The sequence below is a fragment of the Oncorhynchus masou genome, chromosome 11, assembly GCF_036934945.1.
Source record: "Oncorhynchus masou masou isolate Uvic2021 chromosome 11, UVic_Omas_1.1, whole genome shotgun sequence".
NCBI classification, from domain to species: Eukaryota; Metazoa; Chordata; class Actinopteri; order Salmoniformes; family Salmonidae; genus Oncorhynchus; species Oncorhynchus masou.
Genome location: NC_088222.1, coordinates 8,363,804 through 8,379,281, shown reverse-complemented (window position 1 = coordinate 8,379,281; position 15,478 = coordinate 8,363,804). Strand labels below are relative to the sequence as shown.

At 52.5% G+C, this 15,478-nt stretch overlaps 1 protein-coding gene across 1 annotated transcript in view; it reads left to right on the top strand.

The window, feature by feature from the left end:
- The window catches only part of LOC135548067 (protein Shroom3-like), a 194,126-nt gene that overhangs the window by 145,550 nt on the left and 33,098 nt on the right, over positions 1-15,478 (top strand). Inside the window, 5 exon segments of the mRNA XM_064977303.1 lie at positions 545-664; positions 897-1,628; positions 1,800-4,325; positions 6,066-6,699; positions 9,108-9,920. Of these exon segments, the coding sequence (XP_064833375.1) occupies positions 545-664; positions 897-1,628; positions 1,800-4,325; positions 6,066-6,699; positions 9,108-9,920 (4,825 nt within the window).

Here is a 15,478-nt window from a genome sequence, read left to right as displayed (position 1 = left end):
TCTTCTCTATCTTATTCCTCTCTCTCTCTCTTCTCTATGTTATTTCTCTCTCTCTCTTCTCTCTCTTATTCCTCTCTGCCTCTCTTTCCCTTTCTCCTTTACACCTCTCTCTCTTCTCTGTTATTCCTCTCTCTCTCTCTCTCTCTCTTATTCCTCTCTCTCTCTCTCTTCTCTCTCTTATTCCTCTCTGCCTCTCTTTCCCTTTCTCCTTTACACCTCTCTCTCTCTTCTATCTCTTATTCCTCTCTCTCTCTTCTCTCTCTTATTCCTCTCTGTCTCTCTCTCTTTCTTCTCTCTCTTATTCCTCTCTGTCTCTCTCTCTCTCTCGTCTCTCTCTTATTCCTCTCTCTCTCTCTCCTCTCTCTTATTCCTCTCTCTCTCTTCTCTCTCTTATTCCTCTCTCTCTGTCTCTCTCGCTCTCTCTCTGTCTCTCTCTCTTCTCTCTCTTATTCCTCTCTGTCTCTCTCTCTCTCTTCTCTCTCTTATTCCTCTCTGTCTCTCTCTCTCTCCCTCCTTTACATCTCTCTCTCTTTCTCTTCCCCAGTGCGTCTACTACAGACCTGTCGGGCTACGACCCAGGTTACCTAAGGAAGAGTCCAGATCAGTACAGTTCTAGAGGAAGTATGGAGAGCCTTGGGGAGCACCACGGCCACCCAGCCTACAGGTGCTGCTCTTGTTAATGGGCTTTTTCTGTTACCTTTTTGTTATGCCTTATTGATCCTTGTCTTGTCTCTGTAATCATCATTTCCAGAGTAAATAAGCCTCCAGGTTGATCATGGTTTTTACCCTACATCATATGTTATGCTGTCTCCAGCTGGAGCAGCCTACTACTGCTAATTAGCTAATAAATTCAATCAATCCAGTAAGGATAAATAAAGTAGTTCTGTACTCTCCAGCTCTTCCTGCCACCAGCTGTCTGCCTCCAAGTCCTCCAACAGCATGGACCACCTTCACAGCAAGAGAGACTCAGCCTACTCCTCCTTCTCCACCAGCTCTAGTATCCCAGAGTACCTTGCGGCCGCTCCGACCTTTGGTAAAGAGAGATCGTACTCCATGGAGACGGTTCCGCAGAGGGGCGGGATTAGTGGAGGGGGCGGGGCCGGGGCAGAGGGAATGCAGCAAGCTGACATCCGATATGTCCGTACGGTCTACGACCCCCAGCAAGGCGGTGCTCAGGAGCACGAGGTTAGCTCCGCCTCTGCTGCGTTGCTACGCAGCCACGAGACTGGCAGGGCGGGGTCTTGTAGTGTGGCCGGGGCCGCCTGTTACCGCACCACCAGTAGTAACAGCAGTGGCGGAAGCAGCGGTGGTGGTAACCATGGTATTAACCCCAACCGTCACAGTGTTGGGCCCATTTGGGGTCAGAGCGCCAGCCGCAGTTCCTACGAGAGCCTGAAGGGGGCGCCGGCTCCTCCCATGCGGAGCGACAGCTACGCGGCGATCAGGAACCATGAGAGACCAAACTCGTGGTCCAGCCTGGATCAGGCTCGCTCCCTCAGGGCTCTCCACAAGGGGTCCACCTCCTCCTGGTACCACTCCTCTGGCTCCGTGGCCTCCGGCTCGGGGAAGGGCTCCTACGGGGCCGAGGGCCAGCTCCACACCGTCATAGAGAAGAGTCCTGAGAGCAGGTATTAAGTCCATTCTATTGTATCTACGAGCAAACCCATGGACATCATGAGTTGTGTTTGTTTCACCGGTCATCAGTGTCTCTGTTTCTCTAATGTAGTCATGTGTATGTTGTTGTTGTTGTTGTTGTTGTTGTTGTTGTTGTTACAAAACATGTCTTCTTCTTCTTCTAGCCCCACCACCAAGCCCAAACAGGGCGTGGGTCAGGGCTTCCCGCCGCCCCCCGAGCCCCAGCAAACATCCACCCAGTCTGGCTGCCTCATGCTGCCCCAGGGCATCTACCCTGTACCCACACCGGAGCCCCACTATGCCCAGATGCCCACCAGCAGCCCCAACCCCAGCAGCGTGTACCCAGCCCTGGCCAAGGAGAGCAGTCTGAGCAGACAGAGAGAGCTCCAGGGGTTAAGGCTGGGGGTCAGTGTGGATACAGGGATGGCGGTAGTGGTGGAGAATGGATACCAAAGCAACCCCTCTATATCCTCCTATGTCACTTCCTCTGGCCAGCCTCAGCATCCTGACTTTGCTCAGCCTCCACCCAAACAGCCAGCTCATCCAACCCAACCCGCAGACAGAGTGGGGGGAGAGTCAGGTTTCGAGGAGACCCAAACTAAACTGGGTCTCTACAGGTCTCATCTGAAGGGAGAGGGACAGACCGTATCCCAAAGGCAGAGCCAGAGGAGCCAAGGACAGGGACAGGGTCAGAGCCAGGGTCAAGGACAGGGTCAGAGCCAGGGTCAGGATCAGGGACAGGGTCAGAGCCAAGGCCAGGGACAGGGTCAGAGCCAAGGCCAGGGACAGGGTCAGAGCCAGGGTCAAGGACAGGGTCAGAGCCAGGGTCAGAGCCAAGGCAAGGGACATGGTCAGAGCCAAGGCCAGGGACAGGGTCAGAACCAGGGTCAAGGACAGGGTCAGAGCCAGGGACAGGGTCAGAGCCAAGGCCAGGGACAGGGTCAGAACCAGGGTCAAGGACAGGGTCAGAGCCAGGGACAGGGTCAGATCCAAGGCCAGGGACAGGGTCAGAGCCAAAGTCAGGGTCAGAGCCAAGGCCAGGGTCAGAGCCAAGGCCAGGGTCAGGCGTCCAGACCCTCCTCAGTCCAGTCTATAGGCCAGTCTATAGGCCAGTCTATAGGCCAGTCTATAGGCCAGGAGAGAAGGGACCCATACACGCCAGTCCAACCGCGGGGAGAGAGGCTACCCAGGTACTCCCAGGGCTCAGAGATCTGCCCTGAGCACCACCGACAGGGCCAGGTCAGGGAGGAAGGGCAGGTCAGACACACAGAGCCCAGGCCCCACGCTACTCACCCTGTGGCAGGCACCACCATGCCCAGTAAGATCGCACAGGGACATGTTCCCCAGGGGAGCAATAGCAGTAGTACCCCAGCACAGGTGTCTGACCAGCAGGTAGAGCAGAGGGCCCAGGGGCCTGACCAGCGGGTAGAGCAGAGGGCCCAGGGGCCTGACCAGCAGGTAGAGCAGAGGGCCCAGGGGCCTGACCAGCGGGTAGAGCAGAGGGCCCAGGGGCCTGACCAGCAGGTAGAGCAGAGGGCCCAGGGGCCTGACCAACAGGTAGAGCAGAGGGCCCAGGGGCCTGACCAGCAGGTAGAGCAGAGGGCCCAGGGGCCTGGCCAACAGGTAGAGCAGAGGGCCCAGGGGCCTGACCAACAGGTAGAGCAGAGGGCCCAGGGGCCTGGCCAACAGGTAGAGCAGAGGGCCCAGGGGCCTGACCAGCAGGTGGAGCAGAGGGCCCAGGGGCCTGACCAACAGGTAGAGCAGAGGGCCCAGGGGCCTGGCCAACAGGTAGAGCAGAGGGCCCAGGGGCCTGACCAACAGGTAGAGCAGAGGGCCCAGGGGCCTGGCCAACAGGTAGAGCAGAGGGCCCAGGGGCCTGACCAGCAGGTGGAGCAGAGGGCCCAGGGGCCTGACCAACAGGTAGAGCAGAGGGCCCAGGGGCCTGGCCAACAGGTAGAGCAGAGGGCCCAGGGGCCTGACCAGCAGGTGGAGCAGAGGGCCCAGGGGCCTGACCAGCGGGTAGAGCAGAGGGCCCAGGGGCCAGACCTTCAGGTCAATGACCATAGATCCAGGTCCCCCCTCTGGTACTACAGCGATCCAATTCCCCCCCAACCGCAGAGGGACCAGAGGGGACCAGAGCACCCCCTGACCCAGCTGCAGAACGTCCTAGCAGATGTCCAGCGTTGTGACAGTCCAGAGAGCTCCGCCAACAGCCAGAGTAGTCACCAGAGGAGCCTCTCCGTTCTGGAGAAAGTGAACCGATTCGAGGGCCGCGAGCAGAGCCATGGGCAGGGGAAGCAGAGGAGTAAAAGCACCAGCGCCAACCACACCAACCCGAGGCCCTCCTCCTCCCGTCCAACCCAGCCCCAGTCTCAGCCCCAGTCTCAGCCCCAGCACCATGAGAGGGCTGGTATGGATGACCTGCGTAACACGCTGGAGAGAACCAGCAGCCCCAGCAGAACACTGAGCTCCTCCTCTAGCTCACATCATTGGAAAACAACGGTGGCCCACGAGGGTCATCATTATGCAGAGCAGCAGAGGCCAGGGAGTTGTGACCAGACCCAGCCTCAGAGCTCCAGGTACCCCCATCACTACCACCCTAATCCACAGGACCCTCACCCTGGCTCGGCCCTGCAGAGGAGCAGGAGCACCTTCCAACTGGGGAGCCAGGAGGGCCACGACAGAGACAGGTAATCGTTCAATATTGTATATACAAAGTGTACAAAACATAAGGAACACCTTCCGAATATTGTGTTGCACCTCCCCTTTTGCCTTCAGAACAGCCTCAATGGGGCGGCAGGGTAGCCTAGTGGTTAGAGTGTAGAGGCGGCAGGGTAGCCTAGTGGTTAGAGTGTAGAGGCGGCAGGGTAGCCTAGTGGTTAGAGTGTAGAGGTGGCAGGGTAGCCTAGTGGTTAGAGTGTAGAGGCGGCAGGGTAGCCTAGTGGTTAGAGTGTAGAGGCGGCAGGGTAGCCTAGTGGTTAGAGTGTAGAGGCGGCAGGGTTGCCTAGTGGTTAGAGTGTAGAGGCGGCAGGGTAGCCTAGTGGTTAGAGTGTAGAGGCGGCAGGGTAGCCTAGTGGTTAGAGTGTAGAGGCGGCAGGGTAGCCTAGTGGTTAGAGTGTAGAGGCGGCAGGGTAGCCTAGTGGTTAGAGTGTAGAGGCGGCAGGGTAGCCTAGTGGTTAGAGTGTAGAGGCGGCAGGGTAGCCTAGTGGTTAGAGTGTAGAGGTGTCAGGAAGCCTAGTGGTTAGAGTGTAGAGGCGGCAGGGTAGCCTAGTGGTTAGAGTGTAGAGGTGGCAGGGTAGCCTAGTGGTTGGAGAGTAGAGGCGGCAGGGTAGCCTAGTGGTTAGAGTGTGGAGGCGGCAGGTAGCCTAGTGGTTAGAGTGTAGAGGCGGCAGGGTAGCCTAGTGGTTAGAGTATAGAGGCGGCAGGGTAGCCTAGTGGTTAGAGTGTAGAGGCGGCAGGGTAGCCTAGTGGTTAGAGTGTAGAGGCGGCAGGTAGTCTAGTGGTTAGAGTGTAGAGGCGGCAGGGTAGCCTAGTGGTTAGACTGTAGAGGCGGCAGGGTAGCCTAGTGGTTAGACTGTAGAGGCGGCAGGGTAGCCTAGTGGTTAGAGGGTAGAGGCGGCAGGGTAGCCTAGTGGTTAAGAGTGTAGAGGCGGCAGGGTAGCCTAGTGGTTAGAGTGTAGAGGCGGCAGGTAGCCTAGTGGTTAGACTGTAGAGGCAGCAGGGTAGCCTAGTGGTTAGAGTGTAGAGGCGGCAGGTAGCCTAGTGGTTAGAGTGTAGAGGCGGCAGGGTAGCCTAGTGGTTAGAGTGTAGAGGCGGCAGGGTAGCCTAGTGGTTGGAGAGTAGAGGCGGCAGGGTAGCCTAGTGGTTAGAGTGTAGAGGTGGCAGGGTAGCCTAGTGGTTAGAGTGTAGAGGCGGCAGGGTAGTCTAGTGGTTAGAGTGTAGAGGCGGCAGGGTAGCCTAGTGGTTAGAGGGTAGAGGCGGCAGGGTAGCCTAGTGGTTAGAGAGTTGGACTAGTAACCAGAAGGTTGCAAGTTCAAACCCCCGAGCTGACAAGGTACAAATTTGTCGTTCTTCCCCTGAACAGGCAGTTAATAATAAATAAATACGCACCTACTACCATACCCCGTTCAAAGGCACTTCAATAATAAGGCACTTCCTAAACCCTTACACTGATTGAAGTGGATTTAGCAAGTGGCATCAATAAGGGATCATATCTTTCACCTGGTCAGTCTATGTCATGGAAAGAGCAGGTGTTCTTAATATTTTGTCCACTCAGTTTATGTTGGTGTATAGTATATAGATTGTGTAAATGATGTGTATATTACATTGTCTATAGTCTGTCTGTATATTCTGTTTATTGTTGTCACCACCATTTCACCAAGTCAAAGGTTAATGTACTTGGTGAATAAAAGGCCTTGTGATTTTGACAGGGATGGGGACCGAGAGTTCCATTGGAGGGATGACCTGCAGGACCTACTGGGGACCATCCAGGACACGTCTTTTAACCGGGCCTACAGGAACAGTATCAAGGACGCCCAGTCCAAGGTGCTCAGATCCACCTCCTTCAGACGCAGGGATCTGGGAATCAGCGTCAGCGGGACTGTCAACAACCACTCCCCTCCCATCCCCGCCAAGCACTTATCCCTGGAGAGGAGGGCACCGAAGACCAGCCCCAAACCCTCCATTGTCTCCACTACTGTCCAAGCCTCCACCCGAGCCCTTGCCCTAGCTACCTCCACTCACACCCCTAAAGAAAGGCTTACGGTCACTGTCCCAGACCCAGTCCCAATCCCAGCCCCAGCCACCTTTCACTCGCCTCACACCCCTAAAGAAAGGCTTACGGTCACTGTCCCAGACCCAATCCCAGCCCCAGCCACCTTTCACTCGCCTCACACCCCCAAAGAGAGGCACGTTGTCACCCCAGAGCCCGATAGGTTCGGTCCCCCAGAGCTCCTCAGCGTCCTGGCCATGGGCCCACCAGTCCCGGCCCGTATCGGTGGGCGTAAGCGACTCACCATGGAGAAGAAGAAGAGGTCCTACTCCGAGCCTGAGAACATGCATGAGGTGAGTCAAAGTATCCAAGATCCTATCTCCTGCTGTTTTGCCCTTAATCAAGGCACTTAAAGGTAGACTCAGTGAGATGGCGTTGCAGCGAACAGCACCGCAGATATTGAGATGATTGAGCTGCAAGACTTACTGCTTTCCATTCAGGGGTGCTGCACTGTGGCTGACCCTGTACTTCCTAAACCCTTACTGCTCTCCGTTCAGGGATGCTGCACTGTGGCTGACCCTGTACTTCCTAAACCCTTACTGCTCTCCGTTCAGGGATGCTGCACTGTGGCTGACCCTGTACTTCCTAAACCCCTACTGCTTTCCGTTCAGGGATGCTGCACTGTGGCTGACCCTGTACTTCCTAAACCCTTACTGCTCTCCGTTCAGGGATGCTGCACTGTGGCTGACCCTGTACTTCCTAAACCCTTACTGCTCTCCGTTCCTGGATGCTGCACTGTGGCTGACCCTGTACTTCCTAAACCCTTACTGCTCTCCGTTCCTGGATGCTGCACTGTGGCTGACCCTGTACTTCCTAAACCCTTACTGCTCTCCGTTCAGGGATGCTGCACTGGGGCTGACCCTGTACTTCCTAAACCCTTACTGCTCTCCGTTCAGGGATGCTGCACTGTGGCTGACCCTGTACTTCTAAACCTTACATGGGCCGAATACGACAGGTGTAGACTTTACCGTGAAATGTTTACTTACAAGCCCTTAACCAACAGTGCAGTTCAAGAAATAGAGTTGAGAAAATATTTACTAAATTAACTAAAGTACTTTTTTTTTAAGTAACACAATAAAATAACAATAACAAGGGTATATAGAGGGGATACTGGTACCGAGGCAACGTGCAGGGGTACGGGTTAGTCAAGGTAATATGTATATTTAGTTAGGGGTAAAGTGAATATGCATAGATAATAAACAGCGAGTAGCAGCAGTGTAAAAACAAAGGGGGGGCTCTTGGCCCTTGGCTGCCCGGTGCCGTGCGGTAGCAGAGAGAACAGTCGATGACTTGGATGACTGGAGTCTTTCACGTTTTTTTAGGGCCTTCCTCTAACACTGCCTAGTATATAGGTCCTGGATGGCAGGAAGCTTGGCCCCAGTGATGTACTGGGCTGTACACACGACCCACAAGTAGCGCCTTACAGTCAGAGACCGAGCAGTTGACATACCAGGCGGTGATGCAACCGGTCAATGTTGGAGCTGTAGAACTTTTTGAGGATCTGGGGACCCATGCCAAATCTTTTTAGTCTCCTTTCCTTTCTTGGTGTGTTTGGAAAATGATAGTTGGTTGGTGATGTGGACACAAACTCTCGAACCGCTCCACCGTCAATGTGAATGGGGGAGTGTTCGGCCCTCCTTTTCCTGTAGTCCACGATCAGCTCCTTTGTCTTGATCACGTTGAGGCAGAGGTTGTTGTCCTGGCACCACACTGCCAGGTCTCTGACTTCCTCCATATAGATTGTCTCATCATTGTCGGTGATCAGGCCTACCACCGTTGTGTTTTCGGCAAACGTAATGATGGTGTTGGAGTTGTGCTTGGAGTTGTGCTTGGCCACTCACTCACTTGTGTGTGAACAGGAAGTACAGGAGGGGACTAAGCACGCACCCCTGAGGGGCCCCCGTGTTGAGGATCAGCGTGGCAGATGTGTTGTTGCTTACCCTTATCACCTGGGGGGCGGCCCGTCTGGATGTCCAGCATCCAGTTGCAGAGGGAGGTGTTTAGTCCAAGGGTCCGTAGCTTAGTGATGAGCTTTGTGGGCACTATGGTGTTGAACGCTGAGCTGTAGTCAATGAATAGCATTCTCACATAGGTGTTCCTTTTGTCCAGGTGGGAAAGGGCAGTGTGGAGCGTGATTGAGATTGCCTCTTCTGTGGATCTTTTGGGGCGGTATGCGAATTGGAGTGGGTCTAGGGTTTCCGGGATGATGGTGTTGATGTGAGCCATGTCCAGCATTTCATGGCTACAGATGTAAGTGCTATGGGTCGGTAGTCATTTAGGCAGGTTACTTTCGCTTCCTTGGGCACATGGACTATGGGGTTCTTCTTGAAACATGTAGCTATTACAGACTCAGTCAGGGAGAGGTTGAAAATGTCAGTGAAGACACTTGCCAGTTGGTCCACGCATGCTCGGAGTACATGCCCTGGTAATCCGTCTAGCCCCGTGGCCTTGTGAATGTTGATCTGTTTAAAGGCTACGGAGAGGGTGATCACAGTCGTCCGGAACAGCTGGTGCTTTCATGCATGCGTCAGTGTTGCTTCCCTCGAAGTGAGCATAAAAGGCATTTAGCCCATCTGGTAGGCTCTACATTCAGAGCGCTGCACTGCGACTTGGTGTGTGTGTCTCAGGGGGTTGGGTTAGAAAGCAAGAGACACATTTCTGTTTTCTGGAAAATAAAGGTTTCTTCTTCTTCTTCTTCTAGGTGGGGTTGGAGTCTGACCCAAGGAGGACGAGCCAGCACCAGCTGTTCCTTTTACCAGGTACAGAGACCAGCGTGGCGGACCGCAGGAGGATGTTTGAGATGGCTGCCAGTCGCAGCCTGAGCTCCAGCTCCCAGGCTCCCCAGCGCCTCCAGGGCTCCCAGGCTCCCCAGGGCCTCCAGGGCTCCCAGGCTAGTCAGGCCGTGTCCCGGCCGGAGCTCCGGCAGCTGCAGCAGGACGCCCTGGCCGACTACATGGAGAGGAAGAGAAGCTGGAGGACAGACAGGGATAGGGACAGGTCAGAGGGAGGGCGCGCCCACCGTGACCGCCCTCACAGCGCCTACCTGCAGCCCTTTACAGACACCCAGAGTGTTTCCTCAACCTCCACCACCAGCCTAGCCTCTCTTCAGGAGCCTCTTGGCCAAGACAGCAGTCTCTCTGGTGGGGGAAGGCTCTGCTCCACCTTGCCTCCTGGCCTCCAGGGCTTCTATCCAGGCAGGGTTACTGCACCACGCATCCAGGCCAAGGCCCCAGCCTCAATCTCCACCACCCACCCAGACACCTCGGGATTCCACAGGCTACTGGAGGGAGAGATGCCTAGATCCAGCCTTGATAGAGAAGAACCAGCCCAGGACTATGAGGCTCTCTGGAGCCAGGAGATTTTCCTGCGAGGCGATGGGGCCTTTGAGAGGGCAGTTCCAGCCCGGAACTCTGGCAAGTCAGCCTCTGCGGAGGACCTGCTGGAGCGCTCTGAGAGGCCTGCACCCCAGCACTTCAGATCTCGCTCCTCGCCCTCTGGCGAGAGGCTAAATCAGGTAGAGTACAATACACTCTCTGGTTTTACACTTTGTAGACTTCTTTACTAAACTAATCAAAACAAAGACACAACACCATTTATTTTGATACAAATGTGTGTGGATGTAGCTTCAGCTGTAAGTCTTAGGTTAGCTCATCATCAGCTGTAAGTCTTAGGTTGGCTTCAGCTGTAAGTCTTAGGTTAGCTCATCATCAGTTGTAAGTCTTAGGTTAGCTGTAGCTTCAGCTGTAAGTCTTAGGTTAGCTCATCTTCAGCTGTAAGTCTTAGGTTAGCTGTAGCTTCAGTTGTAAGTCTTAGGTTAGCTGTAGCTTCAGCTGTAAGTCTTAGGTTAGCTCATCTTCAGCTGTAAGTCTTAGGTTAGCTCATCTTCAGCTGTAAGTCTTAGGTTAGCTCATCTTCAGCTGTAAGTCTTAGGTTAGCTCATCTTCAGCTGTAAGTCTTAGGTTAGCTCATCAGCTGTAAGTCTTAGGTTAGCTTATCTTAGCTTGGTGTTTCCAGCTAAAGCAGCTGATGCCTTCCTGCTGTGTGACCTGAATGTGTCTGAGCTGGGGTTGGTGTCCGAGCTGGGGTTGGTGTACGAGCTGGGGTTGGTGTCTGAGCTGGGGTTGGTGTCTGAGCTGGGGTTGGTATCTGAGCTGGGGTTGGTGTCTGAGCTGGGGTTGGTGTCTGAACTGGGTTTGGTATCTTGCTTGGGTTGGTGTCTGAGCTGGGGTTGGTGTCTGAGCTGGGTTTGGTGTCTGAGCTGGGGTTGGTGTCTGAGCTGGGTTTGGTGTCTGAGCTGGGTTGGTATCTTGCCTGGGGTTGGTGTCTGAGCTGGGGTTGGTGTCTGAGCTGGGTTTGGTGTCTGAGCTGGGGTTGGTGTCTGAGCTGGGTTTGGTGTCTGAGCTGGGGTTGGTGTCTGAGCTGGGGTTGGTATCTGAGCTGGGTTTGGTGTCTGAGCTGGGGTTGGTGTCTGAGCTGGGGTTGGTGTCTGAGCTGGGTTTGGTGTCTGAGCTGGGTTTGGTGTCTGAGCTGGGTTTGGTATCTTGCCTGGGGTTGGTGTCTGAACTGGGGTTGGTGTCTGAACTGGGGTTGGTGTCTGAGATGGGGTTGGTGCCTGAGATGGGGTTGGTGTCTGAGCTGGGTTGGTGTCTGAGCTGGGGTTGGTATCTGAGCTGGGGTTGGTGTCTGAGCTGGGTTTGGTGTCTGAGCTGGGGTTGGTGTCTGAGCTGGGGTTGGTGTCTGAGCTGGGGTTGGTGTCTGAGCTGGGTTTGGTGTCTGAGCTGGGGTTGGTGTCTGAGCTGGGGTTGGTGTCTGAGCTGGGGTTGGTGTCTGAGCTGGGGTTGGTGTCTGAGCTGGGTTTGGTGTCTGAGCTGGGGTTGGTGTCTGAGCTGGGGTTGGTGTCTGAGCTGGCCTAACCTTGAGCAGGCACATAAACCCAGGGCTGGATGATGAGTGTCCCAGGGGCAGGAGAGGTCATAGAGGTCAGGAGAGGTCACACAGCTGGCTTCTAAACCCCAGCTCTGCCTCCTACTGACAGGGCCGTGACTACAGCTGGCACATATACCAACCTAGAAAGCTAGCTGTTAAAATATACTGTCCTACGCTAGGCTGGGGATTCCGCTGCAAAGTCAGTTTCTGTGGGATGTTAAACAAGGATGTTGTTTATCACCATATGGATTTCTTATGCCCTCTACTGTACATTACCCTAACCCTGAGGGGTGACAGGGAGGGTCTATATAGTGACCTAACCCTGAGGGGTGACAGGGAGGGTCTATATAGTGACCTAACCCTGAGGGGTGACAGGGAGGGTCTGTATAGTGACCTAACCCTGAGGGTTAACAGGGAGGGTCTGTATAGTGACCTAACCCTGAGGGGTGACAGGGAGGGTCTCTATAGTGACCTAAGCCTGAGGGGTGACAGGGAGGGTCTATATAGTGACCTAACCCTGAGGGGTGACAGGGAGGGTCTATATAGTGACCTAACCCTGAGCGGTGACAGGGCAGGTCTATATAGTGACCTAACCCTGAGGGGTGACAGGGAGGGTCTCTATAGTGACCTAACCCTGAGCGGTGACAGGGCAGGTCTATATAGTGACCTAACCCTGAGGGGTGACAGGGCGGGTCTATATAGTGACCTAACCCTGAGGGGTGACAGGGCGGGTCTATATAGTGACCTAACCCTGAGCGGTGACAGGGCGGGTCTATATAGTGACCTAACCCTGAGGGGTGACAGGGCGGGTCTATGTAGTGACCTAACCCTGAGGGGTGACAGGGCGGGTCTATATAGTGACCTAACCCTGAGGGGTGACAGGGAGGGTCTATATAGTGACCTAACCCTGAGGGGTGACAGGGCGGGTCTATACAGTGACCTAACCCTGAGGGGTGACAGGGCGGGTCTATATAGTGACCTAACCCTGAGGGGTGACAGGGCGGGTCTATATAGTGACCTAACCCTGAGGGGTGACAGGGCGGGTCTATATAGTGACCTAACCCTGAGGGGTGACAGGGAGGGTCTATACAGTGACCTAACCCTGAGGGGTGACAGGGCGGGTCTATATAGTGACCTAACCCTGAGGGGTGACAGGGCGGGTCTATATAGTGACCTAACCCTGAGGGGTGACAGGGAGGGTCTATATAGTGACCTAACCCTGAGGGGTGACAGGGAGGGTCTATATAGTGACCTAACCCTGAGGGGTGACAGGGCGGGTCTATATAGTGACCTAACCCTGAGGGGTGACAGGGCGGGTCTATACAGTGACCCCATAGAGATAAATAGTTAAATAAGTTTATCTCTATGGTGCCCCTTGCCCTGGCCTGGCCAGCAGCTCCACAGACAGGAAACACCCAAGATCCTTGACTTCCTGTGTGGTGCCACTGGGCCAGGGCTAGCAGAACACTGACTAATCATAGGCTGATAAGACAGACACACGCAGACACATTAACACCCACACATACACACTGCAGTGGGCCAAGGAGGAGCAAGCTACAGACAATTATGATTGTCTTTAGAAGCTCCATTCGGGCCACAGCAGCTGATAGGTCAGTTAGGTCTCTCTCTCCCACTGCTGGGCCCTGAGGATGGATGGATATTAAAAAGTCCTTTATCTCCCAGAGCGATTACAGACAGCATAAACACACACTGCTTTTCACATAACCACTGTCTCTCACTCTGTGGGTGTGAATTAAACTGCTTTATCATGGGGTAGAAATGAAAGAGATTTGTAACATTTTCCTCTCGTTTGCCACTACCATAATATTTGTTGAAAACAGAAAGACAGCTGAAGCAAACACACACAGCCTATAGGACAGAGTTCCCCAAATGGAGGCCCGCAGGCCGAATTTGGCCCACGGGTGGTTTTGTTTGGCTCCCCCAAGTTATCTGAGCAAAAAATATATATATGTGTTGGATGTAAAAGACTAAAAACACCAGGAAATCAGCTCCAAGTGATTTTAATGTAGGAAATCTGCTCCAAGTGATTTTAATGTAGGAAATCAGCTCCAAGTGATTTTAATGTAGGAAATCAGCTCCAAGTGATTTTAATGTAGGAAATCTGCTCCAAGTGATTTTAATGTAGGAAATCAGCTCCAAGTGATTTTAATGTAGGAAATCAGCTCCAAGTGATTTTAATCCAGGAAATCAGCTCCAAGTGATTTTAATCCAGGAAATCTGTTCCCAAGTATTCCCACGTATAATGGAGAGACATGTGATCGTATACAAGGTTTTAAAATTATTGTTTTCGTCAAACAATATATCATTTAGGGCTCCTTGAAGTCAATTTGCAATCTACAATTTTTTTGTCATTATGTTCCGACCCCTTGACCATCTGTTCAAGAAAAAATCGTCCCGCTGCTGAATCTAGTTTATAAGCCTTACTATAGGATAACCTCTATATATGTAGCTATGCTGTCAGAGGTCCTACAGTATAACGTGGTATATATGTAGCTATGCTGTCAGAGGTCCTACAGTATAACGTGGTATATACAGTGCCTTGCGAAAGTATTCGGCCCCCTTGAACTCTGCGACCTTTTGCCACATTTCAGGCTTCAAACATAAAGTTATAAAACTGTATTTTTTTGTGAAGAATCAACAACAAGTGGGACACAATCATGAAGTGGAACGACATTTATTGGATATTTCAAACTTTTTTAACAAATCAAAAACTGAAAAATTGGGCGTGCAAAATTATTCAGCCCCTTTACTTTCAGTGCAGCAAACTCTCTCCAGAAGTTCAGTGAGGATCTCTGAATGATCCAATGTTGACCTAAATGACTAATGATGATAAATACAATCCACCTCTGTGTAATCAAGTCTCCGTATAAATGCACCTGCACTGTGATAGTCTCAGAGGTCCGTTAAAAGCGCAGAGAGCATCATGAAGAACAAGGAACACACCAGGCAGGTCTGAGATACTGTTGTGAAGAACTTTAAAGCCGGATTTGGATACAAAAAGATTTCCCAAGCTTTAAACATCCCAAGGAGCACTGTGCAAGCGATAATATTGAAATGGAAGGAGTATCAGACCACTGCAAATCTACCAAGACCTGGCCGTCCCTCTAAACTTTCAGCTCATACAAGGAGAAGACTGATCAGAGATGCAGCCAAGAGGCCCATGATCACTCTGGATGAACTGCAGAGATCTACAGCTGAGGTGGGAGACTCTGTCCATAGGACAACAATCAGTCGTATATTGCACAAATCTGGCCTTTATGGAAGAGTGGCAAGAAGAAAGCCATTTCTTAAAGATATCCATAAAAAGTGTTGTTTAAAGTTTGCCACAAGCCACCTGGGAGACACACCAAACATGTGGAAGAAGGTGCTCTGGTCAGATGAAACCAAAATTGAACTTTTTGGCAACAATGCAAAACGTTATGTTTGGCGTAAAAGCAACACAGCTCATCACCCTGAACACACCATCCCAACTGTCAAACATGGTGGTGGCAGCATCATGGTTTGGGTCTTCAGCAGGGACGGGGAAGATGGTTAAAATTTATGGGAAGATGGATGGAGCCAAATACAGGACCATTCTGGAAGAAAACCTGATGGAGTCTGCAAAAGACCTGAGACTGGGACGGAGATTTGTCTTCCAACGAGACAATGATCCAAAACATAAAGCAAAATCTACAATGGAATGGTTCAAAAATAAGCATATCCAGGTGTTAGAATGGCCAAGTCAATGTCCAGACCTGAATCCAATCGAGAATCTGTGGAAAGAACTGAAAACTGCTGTTCACAAATGCTCTCCATACAACCTCACTGAGCTCGAGCTGTTTTGCAAGGAGGAATGGGAAAAAATGTCAGTCTCTCGATGTGCAAAACTGATAGAGACATACCCCAAGCGACTTACAGCTGTAATCGCAGCAAAAGGTGGCGCTACAAAGTATTAACTTAAGGGGGCTGAATAATTTTGCACGCCCAATTTTTCAGTTTTTGATTTGTTAAAAAAGTTTGAAATATCCAATAAATGTCGTTCCACTTCATGATTGTGTCCCACTTGTAGTTGATTCTTCACAAAAAAATACAGTTTTATATCTTTATGTTTGAAGCCTGAAATGTGGCAAAAGGTCGCAAAGTTCA